The sequence below is a fragment of the Aulostomus chinensis genome, chromosome 16, assembly GCF_037954235.1.
Source record: "Aulostomus chinensis isolate RoL2024-O1b breed Wild chromosome 16, RoL_Achi_v1.0, whole genome shotgun sequence".
In the NCBI taxonomy this organism is placed as follows: Eukaryota; Metazoa; Chordata; class Actinopteri; order Syngnathiformes; family Aulostomidae; genus Aulostomus; species Aulostomus chinensis.
Window position 1 is genome coordinate 3,256,848 of NC_141335.1, and position 13,859 is coordinate 3,270,706.

At 46.2% G+C, this 13,859-nt stretch overlaps 1 protein-coding gene and 2 long non-coding RNA genes across 6 annotated transcripts; 2 read left to right on the forward strand and 1 right to left on the reverse strand.

Annotated features, from left to right (window-relative positions):
- Window positions 1-268: 268 nt before the first annotated feature.
- LOC147247151 (2-aminoethanethiol dioxygenase-like) lies at window positions 269-3,645 on the reverse strand. The gene has a single exon (XM_086181153.1). It carries the CDS (start codon window positions 3,607-3,609, stop codon window positions 2,605-2,607), a length of 1,005 nt encoding a protein of 334 aa, XP_086037279.1. The 5' UTR covers window positions 3,610-3,645; the 3' UTR covers window positions 269-2,604.
- Window positions 3,646-4,730: 1,085 nt separating this feature from the next.
- LOC147247152 (uncharacterized) lies at window positions 4,731-8,636 on the forward strand. Of its 2 annotated transcripts, XR_015109445.1 has the most exons (4): window positions 4,754-4,865; window positions 5,252-5,892; window positions 6,083-6,646; window positions 6,745-8,636. It is a non-coding gene; the product is annotated as an uncharacterized LOC147247152 (long non-coding RNA). The 2 variants fall into 2 exon arrangements; XR_015109444.1 differs by having other exon boundaries at window positions 4,731-5,892.
- Window positions 8,637-9,278: 642 nt separating this feature from the next.
- On the forward strand, window positions 9,279-10,799 carry LOC147247153 (uncharacterized). Of its 3 annotated transcripts, none has more exons than XR_015109402.1 (3): window positions 9,279-9,432; window positions 9,776-9,929; window positions 10,059-10,799. It is a non-coding gene; the product is annotated as an uncharacterized LOC147247153 (long non-coding RNA). The 3 variants fall into 3 exon arrangements; XR_015109403.1 differs by having other exon boundaries at window positions 9,776-9,913; XR_015109404.1 differs by having other exon boundaries at window positions 9,279-9,417.
- The last annotated feature ends 3,060 nt before the right edge of the window (window positions 10,800-13,859 follow it).

The window sequence follows — 13,859 nt, forward strand, 5'->3', positions numbered from 1 at the left end:
TTTTTTAAACTTCAACCAGCGACGCCATCTCTTAAGTTGCATGGAGTGAAAGCAGGCTTACTGATTTCAGGCCACAGTGACGTCACAACGCTCCCAGGAGAAGTTGTGACGTCACGCACTGAGGGTGGGGCCGGGCGTCCCCTGCGGCTCTGCCGGATGGAGGCTTGTTCCCGGGGTCTTTGTGAGGGGGCTCCGTGTCGGCCTGTTGAACGTCAGGTGGTGACAGACAACAACGTCACTGGACACACAGAAGTTTTGTTTTCTGTTTTAATGCAAGCAAGCGTTAAAACACAGCGATCAGTACTTTAGTTCATTTTTATTATTATTTATAAATTTAAAACATTTAATGGCTGAACAAATTAACGGTTACTTGAGTTTCACCCTCAGGATGACGCCTCAACTTTTTGGTTATGTGCTGCCCCCTGTTGGTTTAAAGTGTGAAATAGTCAAGTTTGTTCAAATCACAATTAAAAAGCTATTTGCGGGGAGTTTGAACAAACTTGTGACTCTTCCCCACTTTTTTTTAAGCAGGATGAACTTAAAGCAGAACTTCCAGCGACTGCCAGTGAGGTTGTTAGTTTCAGCTCCAAGTGTCTGTGGAGCAAACGGATGGAGAGACATCAGCAGTCCTTCTGTCTGTGCTTTGCATGGCGTTTCAGGGCAAAACAGCGCAGGTGTTCTGCTGCTCGCCGAGGTTTCTTACTGTGGTGCGTCTGAGGCCACGCCTCCACAGACCGGCGAGGTCACAGGACAGCGGGGAAGGACGTTCTGCTCCTTGGTTATTTAATGACAGAGCACCAAACAGACAGTTCACAGGTCCCTGAAGCCGCGTCTCCTGAGGACGGGGCTCCATCTCTGCATCGAAGGGCTTTTATGTTTGCATTCTCCAAGATTTCATCTGAGATAAATAAAGACGACATGTTTATGCAAAATAAACAGCACAGTGAATATGAACTGGGAATCTTCCTCATGGGTCTACTGGTGCTGTTGACACTGACTGGGTTAGGAGAGTCAGCCCTGGTGCTGGTTCTCTCTTTAATATTCTACTTTTTAAGAACCCCAGATGTCCCAGATAAACATTTCGCATGTGAAGAGACACATTTCTCCATAAAAAGACTGTACTGTGACCGCACCATGAGATTTACTTCAACCCAGAATCATTTCTAAGAGATCGTGAGAGAGGTTTTTAAATCAACCGCCTCCGACGTTACAGGCGGGTGTGCAGCTGAGCAGCAGACAATCAGCTGCTGGTTCCTGACTAACGCCACTTCTCATTCAGCTTGCAGGATTCCTTTGGAAGTCCGGCAGAGAAAGAGATTCCCATGCCGCTGCAGCTTGAGAGGGAAAACCGGCGCTGATAAAAGCAAAAAAAAAAAAAAGAGGGAGAGAGTTGGAGAGTTCCTTGTGTTCCACCACTGAGAACGAACGTCTCCAGCACTGGAGTTGCTGCTGTAAAATGAGTGTGAAGTTCCTGTGCTACAGAACAATGAGAGTGACATAAATATACATTTTTAATAGTGAAACATGAAGTTTCTACTTCTTTCAGGGTACAAGCAGAAAATCCTAAGAGGGCCAATCAAAGAAGAATGAAAACACGTGCTGGAGCATTAAATTAAGAAGAATCAAAAGAACTTCTCAACCCTTTTCACTGCCCTGTTCTTGTTTGTCTCCATCTCTATTATTCTTATATTTGAAATCCCAATATTTGTTTGTACTGACTTATACGATTATCTAATCCTCTTGACATTTTCGTGTATTCTTCTACAGATTTACCGCTCCTTTCATTCCATGTATTACCAGTTCTTCTCATCTCTCTCTTTCTCTCTCTCTCAAACTAGTATTTTCCACCTAGGAATACTTCATTTATAGCTCAAATTCTAGTACTTCCAGTTTTTAACCCTTTCACCCTCTGATTAGAAGTTCCTGGAGAAGTAAATCTATCAGACGAAAGCAGGCGGTCATGCAGTGAAGATGGAAACACGCCCTGTCCGTCACTTGACATTTTTGAATCAACAATTTTGGCGATGAGTGACCCCTGACTGATGACCACCCAACTTTATCAAAACATTCAAACTTCATTCCAAAACTCCCATCTGACTGTGCTCAGCTGCTTGAAGCTGCTCGCGAAGGTCAGTGCTCCAGCCGTCAATCAGCAGCACTGATATCCTGGGATTCTGACTCTCAACAGAATCACCTTCCAAACACCACGGTTGATTCAAACAAGAAACCTGGAAAACGTGACTCCTTAATGAGTGTTTCCTCACGATGGTCCTGAAATAAAGGGGGGGTGGGGGGTCTGGTTTGTGGTGCCTGAGGCTCCAGTGTCTGTTCATGCGAACTTGAATGATAACGTCACACAGCAGCCGGCAGGTCTGCCTCGGTGCTGGATCTTCTACTGCACGAACAAACGCAAGTTACATTCTTGGCCGGAATTACAGGCCGGAATTACAGGCCAGAGCTGCGCCTGTGCAGCCGCTAGCAGCCTCTCGTGCTACTGATAAGGATTCAGAGTGACCCCGTTATTTACTTAGAACCGATAGTCCAACAGATTCGAGCCCCTGGAGGGTCCGTGAACCGTGGGAGCAGCGGGGTCAGAGAGGCCGTTCAGAGGCACACCTCCGGGCCCGGATACGGTTCCCCTCCGCACCAGAAGTCCGGAGGCTGTGAGATCTCCATGAGCCAGACCTCCTCCTCTCCGGTGTTTTTACTCTCCCCTTCATTCAGAACCCTGTAATAGTGACAATCTCTGCCGTCGTCCGGGTCGTACGGCGGGGCCAAAATGTCCATGAACGCCGTGGGACCGTCCACGGCTTCGATCTGGTGGAGGTTGTCCCGGTCCGGATAGAGGACGCACGGTTCGCTCTCCTCCGTGTATTCTGCTGAGGAGCGGAGCACGGAGCGGCGCAGAGCACCGGTCTGACCCGGGCCGAGGGCCGACCTCTCCAGTCTGTCGAAGCAGCTGATTCTGACCTTGCCGTACATGACTTTGAGCATGCCGTGCATCCCGGGGTGGTCGTGCAGCGGGATACGGGCGCCGCTCTTCAGAAGGAACACCCCCATGCTGAACTGGTCCGTCTCGCAGATTTGCATGTAGGTGACCGGGGGCGCGGTGTGCTGGTAGGAGAGCGGAGGAAGCTCACCGGCCGAGCTCTCGTCGTCTCGACGCGGGACGAGCTTCAGGTCCGACGCCCGCACTTCTGTCATCAGGCTCTTCAGCTTGCTGTGGTTCTCCGTGAAGGATTTACCGACCCTCTCGCCGATCCGAGGCGGGCTCTTGAAGGTGAGGAAAGCCTGCCGGGCTATTCTCTGGACGACGGAGGTCATGTTGCTATCGCATGGCATCATACCGACGCGAGAAACGTTGGGTCTCCGCACGGTCCTTGCTATCTGTAGCACTTTAGCTAGCAACAAAGGTTGTGTGTCGGGGAGAGAGCTCACTCTGTGGTGGTTCTTCTGTGGTGCCTCCCGACGTTCAAGTGGGCCTGTGTATCTTGAACTGTTACCTCTATCACGTACTGTAAATCTGATAATAATAATTAGTATTATTATGAGAAGGAGAAGAATGCGGCCACTCGACTTAAAGCTCGAATGTTTCCAGCGTGCCGCCATAACTGCGGAGTGAGACCTCCAACCCCGTCACGGCAGCTCAGCCCCATCTTTATCCCCACCTGTGACACTGAGTTAACCGGCCCCTCACGTGCTCATTTACCCCCGTGTTTGTGGTTTGTGAACGTATGAAATTTTGTGTGAAGGAGTAAAAAAAACCCAATAAATAAATAAAAACACAAGACAACATGGCAACAGGAGACCGACGGTGGATTTTGATTTGATTCGGAAATACGAAGTCTGGGCGACTTCAGCTCCCCATTTTTGAATATCAGCAACACACGTCCACACCGCCAGTTCTGGAGTACGCCATCGGTGCATTATGGGATATGTAGTCAGATAGCGACTCTGTCGCCTAGGTAAGAGTTTCCGTTCTTGGAGTCCTTCACATCAGCGGGATTTAAGAAATGACCTTCAATGAAATAACTCCATCATCACATGACAAAAATATGTGATTAATAAACAAGCCAAACAGATCGACATCAAAATGAATAAACAAAACAATGATATCTGAAACTACACTGATAAATCATGATAGCCTGTCCTGTTTTTCCTAGCGATGCATCATAAAAGTGCAATAGACAACAAAAAGCAACATTTTCTCTCCTGAACTTCATTATAAAAGATTTGTCTCAGTAACACAACTTTAAATGAAGCACGTCTCTGTTTTTATTGTGAATACCTTTGACATTTCTGAGCCAAATGAGTGTCAGCGTTCACTGCTGTGACAGAACGACGATTCTGTGGAGGCCTAAAACAAAAAAAGAGAAAGAAAAATTCCACAATTGAGTAAATGTGCCAGCTACTTAAAATAAAATGTGTGAAAATACAAATGAAAACTAAAAATGAGTCCACTATGAGCTCATAAATAGGAGCCTGGTCTTTATTCAGTAGCTACTGCCTACCTGGTGATAGTATCAAAATCATTGGGGTCAAAAGGTCAAAGCTGAAAAAACGGGGGGGGGGGGTGTTTAACTGTTGAGAAACATCAACAGTGACTCACATATTAGAGCGTGACTCACTTGTTGCTGCGTTCGTGCTTGCAGTTACATCATGAAGACTCTGGCAGTTCATTTCAATGTTTTTCTCCTGCAAACACACTCAAGCACATCCACTCAGAGCGGGAGAGGCCACTGCTCCTGGGTTCCCTGGAACCAACGCCAACGGGATGTAGCGACTGGCTTTTGGGTCATTGCTGAAAATCAGCTCGGGGCAAAGTTTACGAGAACGACACGTCTTGCTCAGGAACGTGATCATAGGTAAATTCCACTTTGATGATTTTCGATGCATAACAGCAACGGGTAGCGCTGCAGAGCGAACATTATGCCAGGGCCAAACGACACCACGGACATGGCTCCAGTGTCACCTTTGTTTAGCACTTGTTAGAGACTCCCACAGAGCACTGAAGACCCCGAACGTCATTGAATTCTCTGGTAGAACAAAGTATTAAAATATCTCAAGCTTGTGGGAACTACAGATGTTATATAAGGCATTTCACCAAAAAAACAAAACAAAACCAAAAACATTCAAACCCAGTGGTTTTGGGACGAGGGAACTGGTTGAGCAACAACGCCAACTTCTTCTGAAGTTGGATTCAATCAGGGAGATATACCAGGACGTGGCTGACCTACATTTCCTGTCACAGGAACCCCCCACTGCTAGGATGTCAAATCTTCAAGATGTGGTCGAGCACGGCGACCCAAGTCAAAGCTAGGCAGCGTGGAGTCTGAACACGCCACACCACGTACTGGTTCCAGAAAATCTGATCCCTGTCCCCTACAGAAATGGGCGGTGGCGGCACTGTCAGACTGAAGATGGAGGTGTCACGAGTTTCCAAAGACAGAAGAGGAGTCTGAAAGTTAGGATTCGTCTACTTGGAGGAGTTCCTCTGAGTGCGGTGCTTCCTCCTGCCCACTAAGTCACGATCGCGTTTTCCACGACACAAATTAAATTTGCTCTGCTTCTTTGTGATCAGAAAGCCAGAAACAGCTCTGTTCGTGGAGATGTCGCCCGCTCCCACACAGCTCCCCTCCTCACTTCCCCTCAGCCTTCATCCTGTAAAGTCAGATTTACACCCGCCCACTCACCGTGTGACAAAATAACGTTACTCCCCGGCGTTTGTGCGGCCAGCTGGTGACGTCGCTGCATCATTTTTATGTTTATTAGTAGGAGGCGAAGGCAGGCTGAAAATAGACGCCGTGATCCAGAGCTCGGACTGTTTTTAGCTGTGATGAGGAGCCAGAGTGTGGAAGCCCTGCGTGGGTCGGCCTCCAAATCAAATAAACAGTAGGAATTATTGTGCTGCAACAGACTGTTGCTGGCCACACACACACACACACACACACACACACACACACACACACACACACAGCTGAGTATATCTAGTAAACAGCAGAAGCTCTGTATGTTTTTAGATGCAGACAACAAATTGTTTTGCTGTCGAGAACCTCAGTTTGTGGTGCTGCTGTGTTTGCAGGTCGTCTGTGAATCCCTCTGTCCCGCTCTCAACCCTGGCACGCCTTGAAGGAATTTCGTCAAATTTTACCGCAGACTTGCACTTGGATAGAAGGCTGACCTGGGAAGATTCAAATGTCACTGCCACCTCACATAAGCACGACATCTCAGGAGGGGCTTGAGGGGACTCCCTCAAATACAGCACATACGTTCACTTGGATTTGAGGCCCGAGTGCTTTGATTTTGGGGGTTGGAGATTAAAGAATTCACACGCTAACAGTTGTAACACCCTTCAGACAAATGTTGAACATTGGAAATGATGAAGTGGTAAACCTCATCTGAGCTGGTGACAATTTCAACATTAGACATTAGACTTCCATCAAAGTTCTCTTGTAATTAAAAAACACGAATCTATAAGTCGTTAACAAGGACGCATCGAAGGGGAAACTCGCAAAACGGCCAAAGGCTGCGGGTGGAGCTGAGGCGCGGAAGGCTGCTGGGTAATCAGTTATTTACACCCTGAATAAACAAGCAGGAGACACACCACCACAGAAACGTCCACCTGGATACCGCCAGCAGGCCAGGAGTGTGTGAAACCATCATTTGCTTGTGTCGCTCCTCCTTCTCACAGAATGAACGAGGTTGTTGACTGAGGCCTGAGGGATGTTTGACTGTCCTCGGCAGGAGCATGAATGTCTGCACCCCGAACCAGCGTTCGATCGGCTGGAACGGACCGCGACGGCAGCCCATCGTTGGACGATCCCTCTGGACTTCACCAGCATAAACACAACTGATGTCACTGCAAATATGGCAGCGAACCACCAAACCCTTTGTCTGCTTGGTGGCGGAACTTCAGGTTCTGCGGCACTTTTAATGTCTGCATATATTCGTGTCATCAGGCCACTGACCACAGCTGCCTCCACCAGCGAAATAAGGCTCGTGAGGTTTGCGTGCCGCTGTCCCCTGGACACTACGACTGGAGTGGATCTAAAAGTGTTGCATGACAGGGGGGGTTTGGTCTAGAGGGTATAGACAGGAAACTGGATTGAGAGGCCCAAGTGTCCCTTGGGGATCCTTCTTAAGAAGCCTCTGGCATCACACGCTTGGGTTTTTTACAGTGGAAAATCTGAGTGTGTCAAGTGCCCTTTTAAAGCCTCATTTATCTTTTGACTGAGTGCAACAACCTGCTGTCTCTTCTGAACAAATTCTGGAGCACAAGTTGAATTGTGTTGGAAACTTGTGAACCTCAAGCAGTTTCTGGTCGTTAGTTTGCTCCGTTTCTTCTGTCCTGCACCTCAGTGGAAACAACCCAATCACGAGTAGAACTCAAAATGGAGAGTGACAGGATAGAGGTATGCTAACACTTCACACCCACTACCATTCATTGTGCTAAGCTAACTAGCAGTCAGCTGGTCTCTGTGAGTCTCAGTTCCCTGATGCAGCACAGCGGAGGGAACCGTTTCTTCCTGTCTGGCTCAGGATTGGACAGTGAGTGGAGAATCCCTGTGTTCATTAAAGGGACAGTTCACCCAACAGTGAAGGCTAAAAACAAAAACCATGGCGTCACTGATGCTTCCCTCAACAGCCGGACATGTCCAGACTCCCAGACACTTGCTTTTATTTGATCATTCTTTTATCTTTTAAAATTGGTCTCTTTTGATTTCAGCGGTTTAGACGATTGTTGCAACACCGTCCACGGACATGAAGGTGAGAAGACAATGACTGCGCTCTCATGTTTGGGGGAACCGTTCCTTTAATCCCGGGAGCAAACCAACTTGTTGGTTCTACACCATTTGTGTCAAATGCTGTGTAGTAGCAGCACGAATCGGGAAGCTCAAAGAGGAACTTTCATTTCAAGCTGTAAAAAAACTGCTTCCTCCACTTTTTTGGGGAGTCTAACAACCCTTCCCCTCACGCACGACCACTTCCTGTCTGATTTCCATGCTGGCTTTGTGTCTCCCCTGACACCAGGGTGTTATCTGCAGCCCACACGGCCTCAGACTGCGGCTGCCTCAATCAGTAGGATGCTCACGCTCACACAACTGTGTGACAGCGTTAGAAAACACTTTTTCTTCATTTTCTTTTTTTCCTATTCCGGGTCCGACGTCAGTGGTGATTTCACGCGCGGACTGAGAGCGTTGTGTGAGCCCTCGCCGTGACGTCAAAGCTCTGTGTTATCGTGTTGACGCGCTCAATGAAAGATCAACACCAGCTCGCAGTATTTATTGACACGCTGTGATTCAGTTAGGAGCCCAAACATAACGAGCCGCTTCAACACTCTGCCGGGCCCTCCCTGTAATCTCACAGCCATTTTCCCTGATAGCAGATGGTTTTCTGTATTAGGTCATGAAAACACACACAAACAGCAGCAAGCACGCAGGAATGTTCACCGGTTTTGTGGTTTTTTTTTTTTCTAAATATGCTGGAAATAAGTTTGTAATATTAAAAGAAGGCAGAAAAAAACCTGATCATAACAGCTTTATTTTTGTCTTGCTATCTGGAGGGGCGTGTCTGTTTCACAGCTGTTAGAATGGCAGCCGGAGGGGCGTGTCTGTTTCCACAGCTGTTTGAGTGGCAGCCGGAGGGGAGCGTGAATGTCTGCAGATGTGTTTTCTATATAGTTAATGTACATTTTGTAGTACTGTGTTAGAAAAAACTTACATTAAACGCCCCCCCCCCCCCAAAAAAAGACTCCCAGAGTGTGATTTTTGCCCTCCTGAGGGAACGTGAATCCATCGTGGCAGATAAAATCCGCCTTTATGAATTAGTCTGGATCTTGGGAATGTTTAACTGACATGACTAAATGATGCGAACATGCCGAGATTGTGCTCTGACAGTCGTGACTGATGTGCCTGTGAGAAGCGTTTCACTCGCATCTGGTCAGGGTTCTGATCGTAAACTTCCTCCGTTCATCCCAGTGCCTCCGCATCGGCATCTCTCCAGTCAACTCTGAGCAGCAGAAGTGGAGGAAAACATCTGTCACGGGTTCTTTTCACGACTTTCTGAATAATTTGCGATACAATTCGAGGAAACCGTGACAATTCTGTTTGATTGACAGCAGTCAATTCTCCGCTGGAGAAACAAGCGATCCAGCAGCACAGAAGGACGATTCTCCTCCGGCCCACGGCAGCACCACGACTGTAATTCTCTGGCTGCTCCACTGAGATTTCAGTGAAATCCCCGTTTTACGGTGACGCAACCAAGCAATGTCAGTGACATCAACTCTGAGAGACGCCTCCAGGGGGACAGACGAACTCGATCTGGTCCAAACTTCCAGTGATTTCAGGGACTTCTTTACCAGAGAGGATACACGGACAGGAAACAGATGGAGGGAGATGAGAAGGTCCTCAGCTGGATGTAAGAGGACAGCAAGTGAGGAGCTCTGGATGCGCATCACAACTGAAATCATGACAGCGGTACCACTTCAGCAGGGTCCAAGGAGACACTCTGTTGCCATGGTTATCGCTTCCTTGTTTTCACGCACAACTGTGCACTGATTAACACACCACGGGGTCCTGACGTAATTCTTTCGAGAAGGGAGCCGTGGGTCTCTGCCGACTCCCATTTCCTCCTCTACTTTGGTGCTTTAGCCAAGTTTCCATTGAAATGAGCTGCAAATTCTCAGCAATTCTCAATAATTAGGTTAAAGAAAATGCCAACCGAATGCTAACCGCGCGCGCTTTGGGAACTTTTGTTGTCGTCTTTTTTTTTCTAGAAATCTGTGGAACGTTGGAGAAGCCGTGGCTCAGCGACCAGCTCCTGTCCTGGGAGTGTACTTATGTGACAACAGTGACACTTGGTGGCACTTCAGGAGTACTGCGATAAAAAAAAGAAAAAAAAATCAAAAATCAAGGTATTCATTGCCTCAGGTACTTCCGTATTTCTTCAAAGTTCCATTCTTGTATTATTAAGTGTTTACTCTGTCGGCATAAGTTAGTGTGTATCTGTGTTGTTCATTTACTACATCAGTGTTTATGCTGTTTTTATGTATTTTAAAGGCCGATCGAAGGACAGTTACTGCATTGGCTTCAGTCGCTGGGTGCTGTTTGTGATCGTCCCTTTACCAACAAACAGGAATGCACCTCGGAGGAAGCAGAGCAGACAGTTGAGGCTCATGGACATCACAAACTACAAACTGTAAACTGAACCTCAGCAATGACACGAAATCAAAAACCCGACTAAAGAGATTCCTCATCCTGCCCACAGGTGCTGGACACTTCCAGCAATCATGCCGTGTTGTTCTCATGTCCTCGTGTCGCGCCCTCAGAACGCGCGGGGATCAGCCATGGATGAGGGATTAAGGAGGCTTTGGCAATAAAACTCACGACACACAAAAACACACTCTTGCAACAACTCTGGTGACATGTTTGTACTTTAATCATTCATGGTTATAACACGGAACGACACGTTTCAACAGAAAAAAGTATTCCAGTTCGTCACAGTATTGCATTTTGCACAGTGTTATACAGACTACGGAGTTGTTGAGTGAAGGCACAAAACTAGAGATAACTTCTGCAAACGGAATCCTACAGACAAACGCGAGGAACTGAAGGATACTAAACTTGGCCGCAGAAACTCTTTTACACAACAGAAAAACTAAGTGTATTTCTACCGACGCACGGTAATACTGTCATTTCAAACTAACATTTACTCCAGTGATAATACTTGTTCGGTTACAACTGACTATTTTCCTCATGTTTCAAGCCTTTTCCCTCTCGGTTTCGGAGCTCTTGCACTTTGTCCCGTCACATCTCAAAACACAGAAGTAATAAAAAGTAGCTACCAGGCTTTCCCGGACTTGTGCGTGAACCTTGTTGATTGTCCAGTATCCAACACTCTCTTCGTAGGAAACCCACCAGCTTCAAGCTAAGTGCTCCCTGCTGGTTTAGTGCAACGTTCCATCAAATACCAGTAAAATAGACCTCACTCTGCTACAAAAGTACACACAGTAGTACAAGATAACAGTATTTTACAAGTACTTTGCTCCTTTTTTGCTACATATGAAGCATGCTTTCACAGTAACACGATAGCTACATATGTAGTAGTAGTAGTAGTAATAGTAGTAGTAGTAGTAGTAGTAGTAGTAGTAGGGCTGCCTTCTACATCATCTGCCACCTTCCAGTGATACGCACGCGCGCACACACACACGCGCGCGCACACACACACGCGCACACACACACACACACACACACACACACACTATTCAGGAAATATACTGCTGTTTATATGAAATCCTCCAAATGTTAATTTGGCAGATTTTTAAAGGTTTTACGTGATTTTTTTAAGCATTTACAAGAGATAAACCTCCGACTGAGCCTGGCTCGTGACCTCCGCCAACGAGGTCACGAGTGTCTGTCCGTTAGCAGGGCGCGTGGTTTGGATTGGACGCGGTCGACATCATAAAAGGAGGAACGGGTCTTGGACTTGTAGAAGTGATGTGGATCCTGAAGAGTGTTCCAGGCCTCCGCCAGGACGTAGCGATTACTTTTATGAACACGTCACAGATGATGTCAGCAGAATGACTGACACATTACAGCTTGACGCGAGCACAGACGGTATGGCCGGTGCTCTGGACGCGAGTTCAGGAGCCTGTTTTTGTCTGCTGGTAAGAAACTCTGTGAGCGGATGCTGACGTCATCCACGTTTGAGCTCTGACGGGTTCCCGGGACGTAGTCGCCGTTTTCACATCAGGTTTTGCACTGACGCTGCAATTTGCGCTGTTGACCGGTTGTAATTTCTGCAGTCTTGAACAAACGTGAGACTTTTTAAGTCAAGTTATAAGTGCTTATCAACACTAATTACATGTCTGCATGGTGTCTGTTCAAAACGAAATAAGACAGGAAGAAATATTTGCAGAGGAAAGTCACTCACAAAGAAAGAGTGCTTGATTGAGAACCATCCCTTTATCGGGGTTCAAGGAGGTCATGTGACCGCCACTGTTGGTTTGTCAACAGGAGAAGTTGAGGATGGATTTTGATGAAACTTGGGAGAATGACGGACCTCAGACTGAGGGCCACTCGATTAGATACTGGAACGGATCTGAAATTCTGGATCTGATGATGTCGTATCCCCTTGGCGGAGGTCGGCGCTCTCCAAAAGTGTCCTCCAGTTATTATATCAAATTGTTTAGTTACTATCAAAAGTATAAAACAAGTTTTAATAGTATATATGTTGGTTCTGTCGGTTGCTTTGGAGCAAAGAAATAGACTTTTTGACTTGAAAGCAGCAGCAATGAAAAGACCAGAGCCTGCGAACTGAAACATGAGCTCTCGCGTGATTGGTCCAGATTCATCCAATCAGCTGTCTAGGTGGCTGAAGCAGTGGGGGAGCAACCTGCCCGCTGTTTCTTATCTGGCCAACTAAAACTGAGAGGTGACCGCCATTCTTCCATAAAAGCACTTCAGAGCATGAAGACAGGAAAATTCAAGAGTCCATCTCACACTTGGCTGGAAGAAGAAGTCAACTTCCGCTAAATGTGAATCCTTATTGAGACGATTGCTGGTAGAGTCTTTAAAAAGGGTGCCTGCAGGCTCCAGTCACTGCTCCACACCTTCTCCCGCCGACAGAGACGAGAAATCGGACTCCTTTCATCGTTGAGATACAACGAACGAACGAAAAATAACCGTTTCTCGGCATCACAAAAAATATCTCAGCACATTCACAAAGAAATGCAACGTGTGTATATATATATATATATATATATATATATATATATATATATATACGTATATATATATATATGTATATACGTATGTATATATATACGTATATATATACGTATGTATGTATATATATATACGTATATATATACGTATGTATGTATATATATATATATACGTATATATACATACATATATATATATATATACACACACACACACACACGTGTATATAAATATATAAATAAACATTCACACATTGTGATTTAGTAAATTTAAAGATCTTTCCAGGAGCTGCAGACACCCCGGTGATGAACGTCTGCCAAGTTGAAGTGATGCTACTGCTACCTCCACTTGACAACACATAATAGTATACAAAATACCTATCAACACCATCGACGACAGCAAAGATACATGTTACACCAAATACCGTCTTCACATTTACATTCTTATCATTGGATGAGAGCAAAGATGACGTGGCACCGAAGGGTTCCACCCAACAGGCGAGGATGAGTTGATCGGTTTACTGCAAATGTATCGACGCATTCACGGCACTGTAAGTCACTTTGGATGAAAGCGTTGACAACGACGTCATTCATTTGTGATCGGAGAATCTCCACCCGTTTTCTGTGTGAATGAGTGCGTTTTTTTTAAGCCTGAACGACGAGACAAAAGTCAAGTCCTAAAACACTGCATCTTGTTAGTCTGAGCTAAACATTAACTCAAGAGTACATTCGTTATATGTGTAGCGTCCTCCAGACCTGAGCCAGACCGCACCCGCACAGACACGCCTTCCAGGGCCCGCGATCACGAAAACACGCCAGAACACACGCTGCATGTTGCCTCTAAGCTGCAGAGCGCCATCAAAAGACAAATAATGTTATTTCTCAACATTTCCACCTCAAATACCTAAAAATGTACCTTTATACAGCCATACTTCCTCCAAGAAATCTGTTAGCTCCAAAAAATACAACTGTTTCTACGAATGAATTAAAAAAACTCTCAGAGGTGAAAAAAGCCACACACTGGGATGACTTTTAGTCGCCGCTTAAGTCACATTTGGATGATAACGGAGCTCCAGGGCTAAAAAAAAACAAACAAAAAAACAATTTGATGACATGAAGAAACTTTGACACAAAG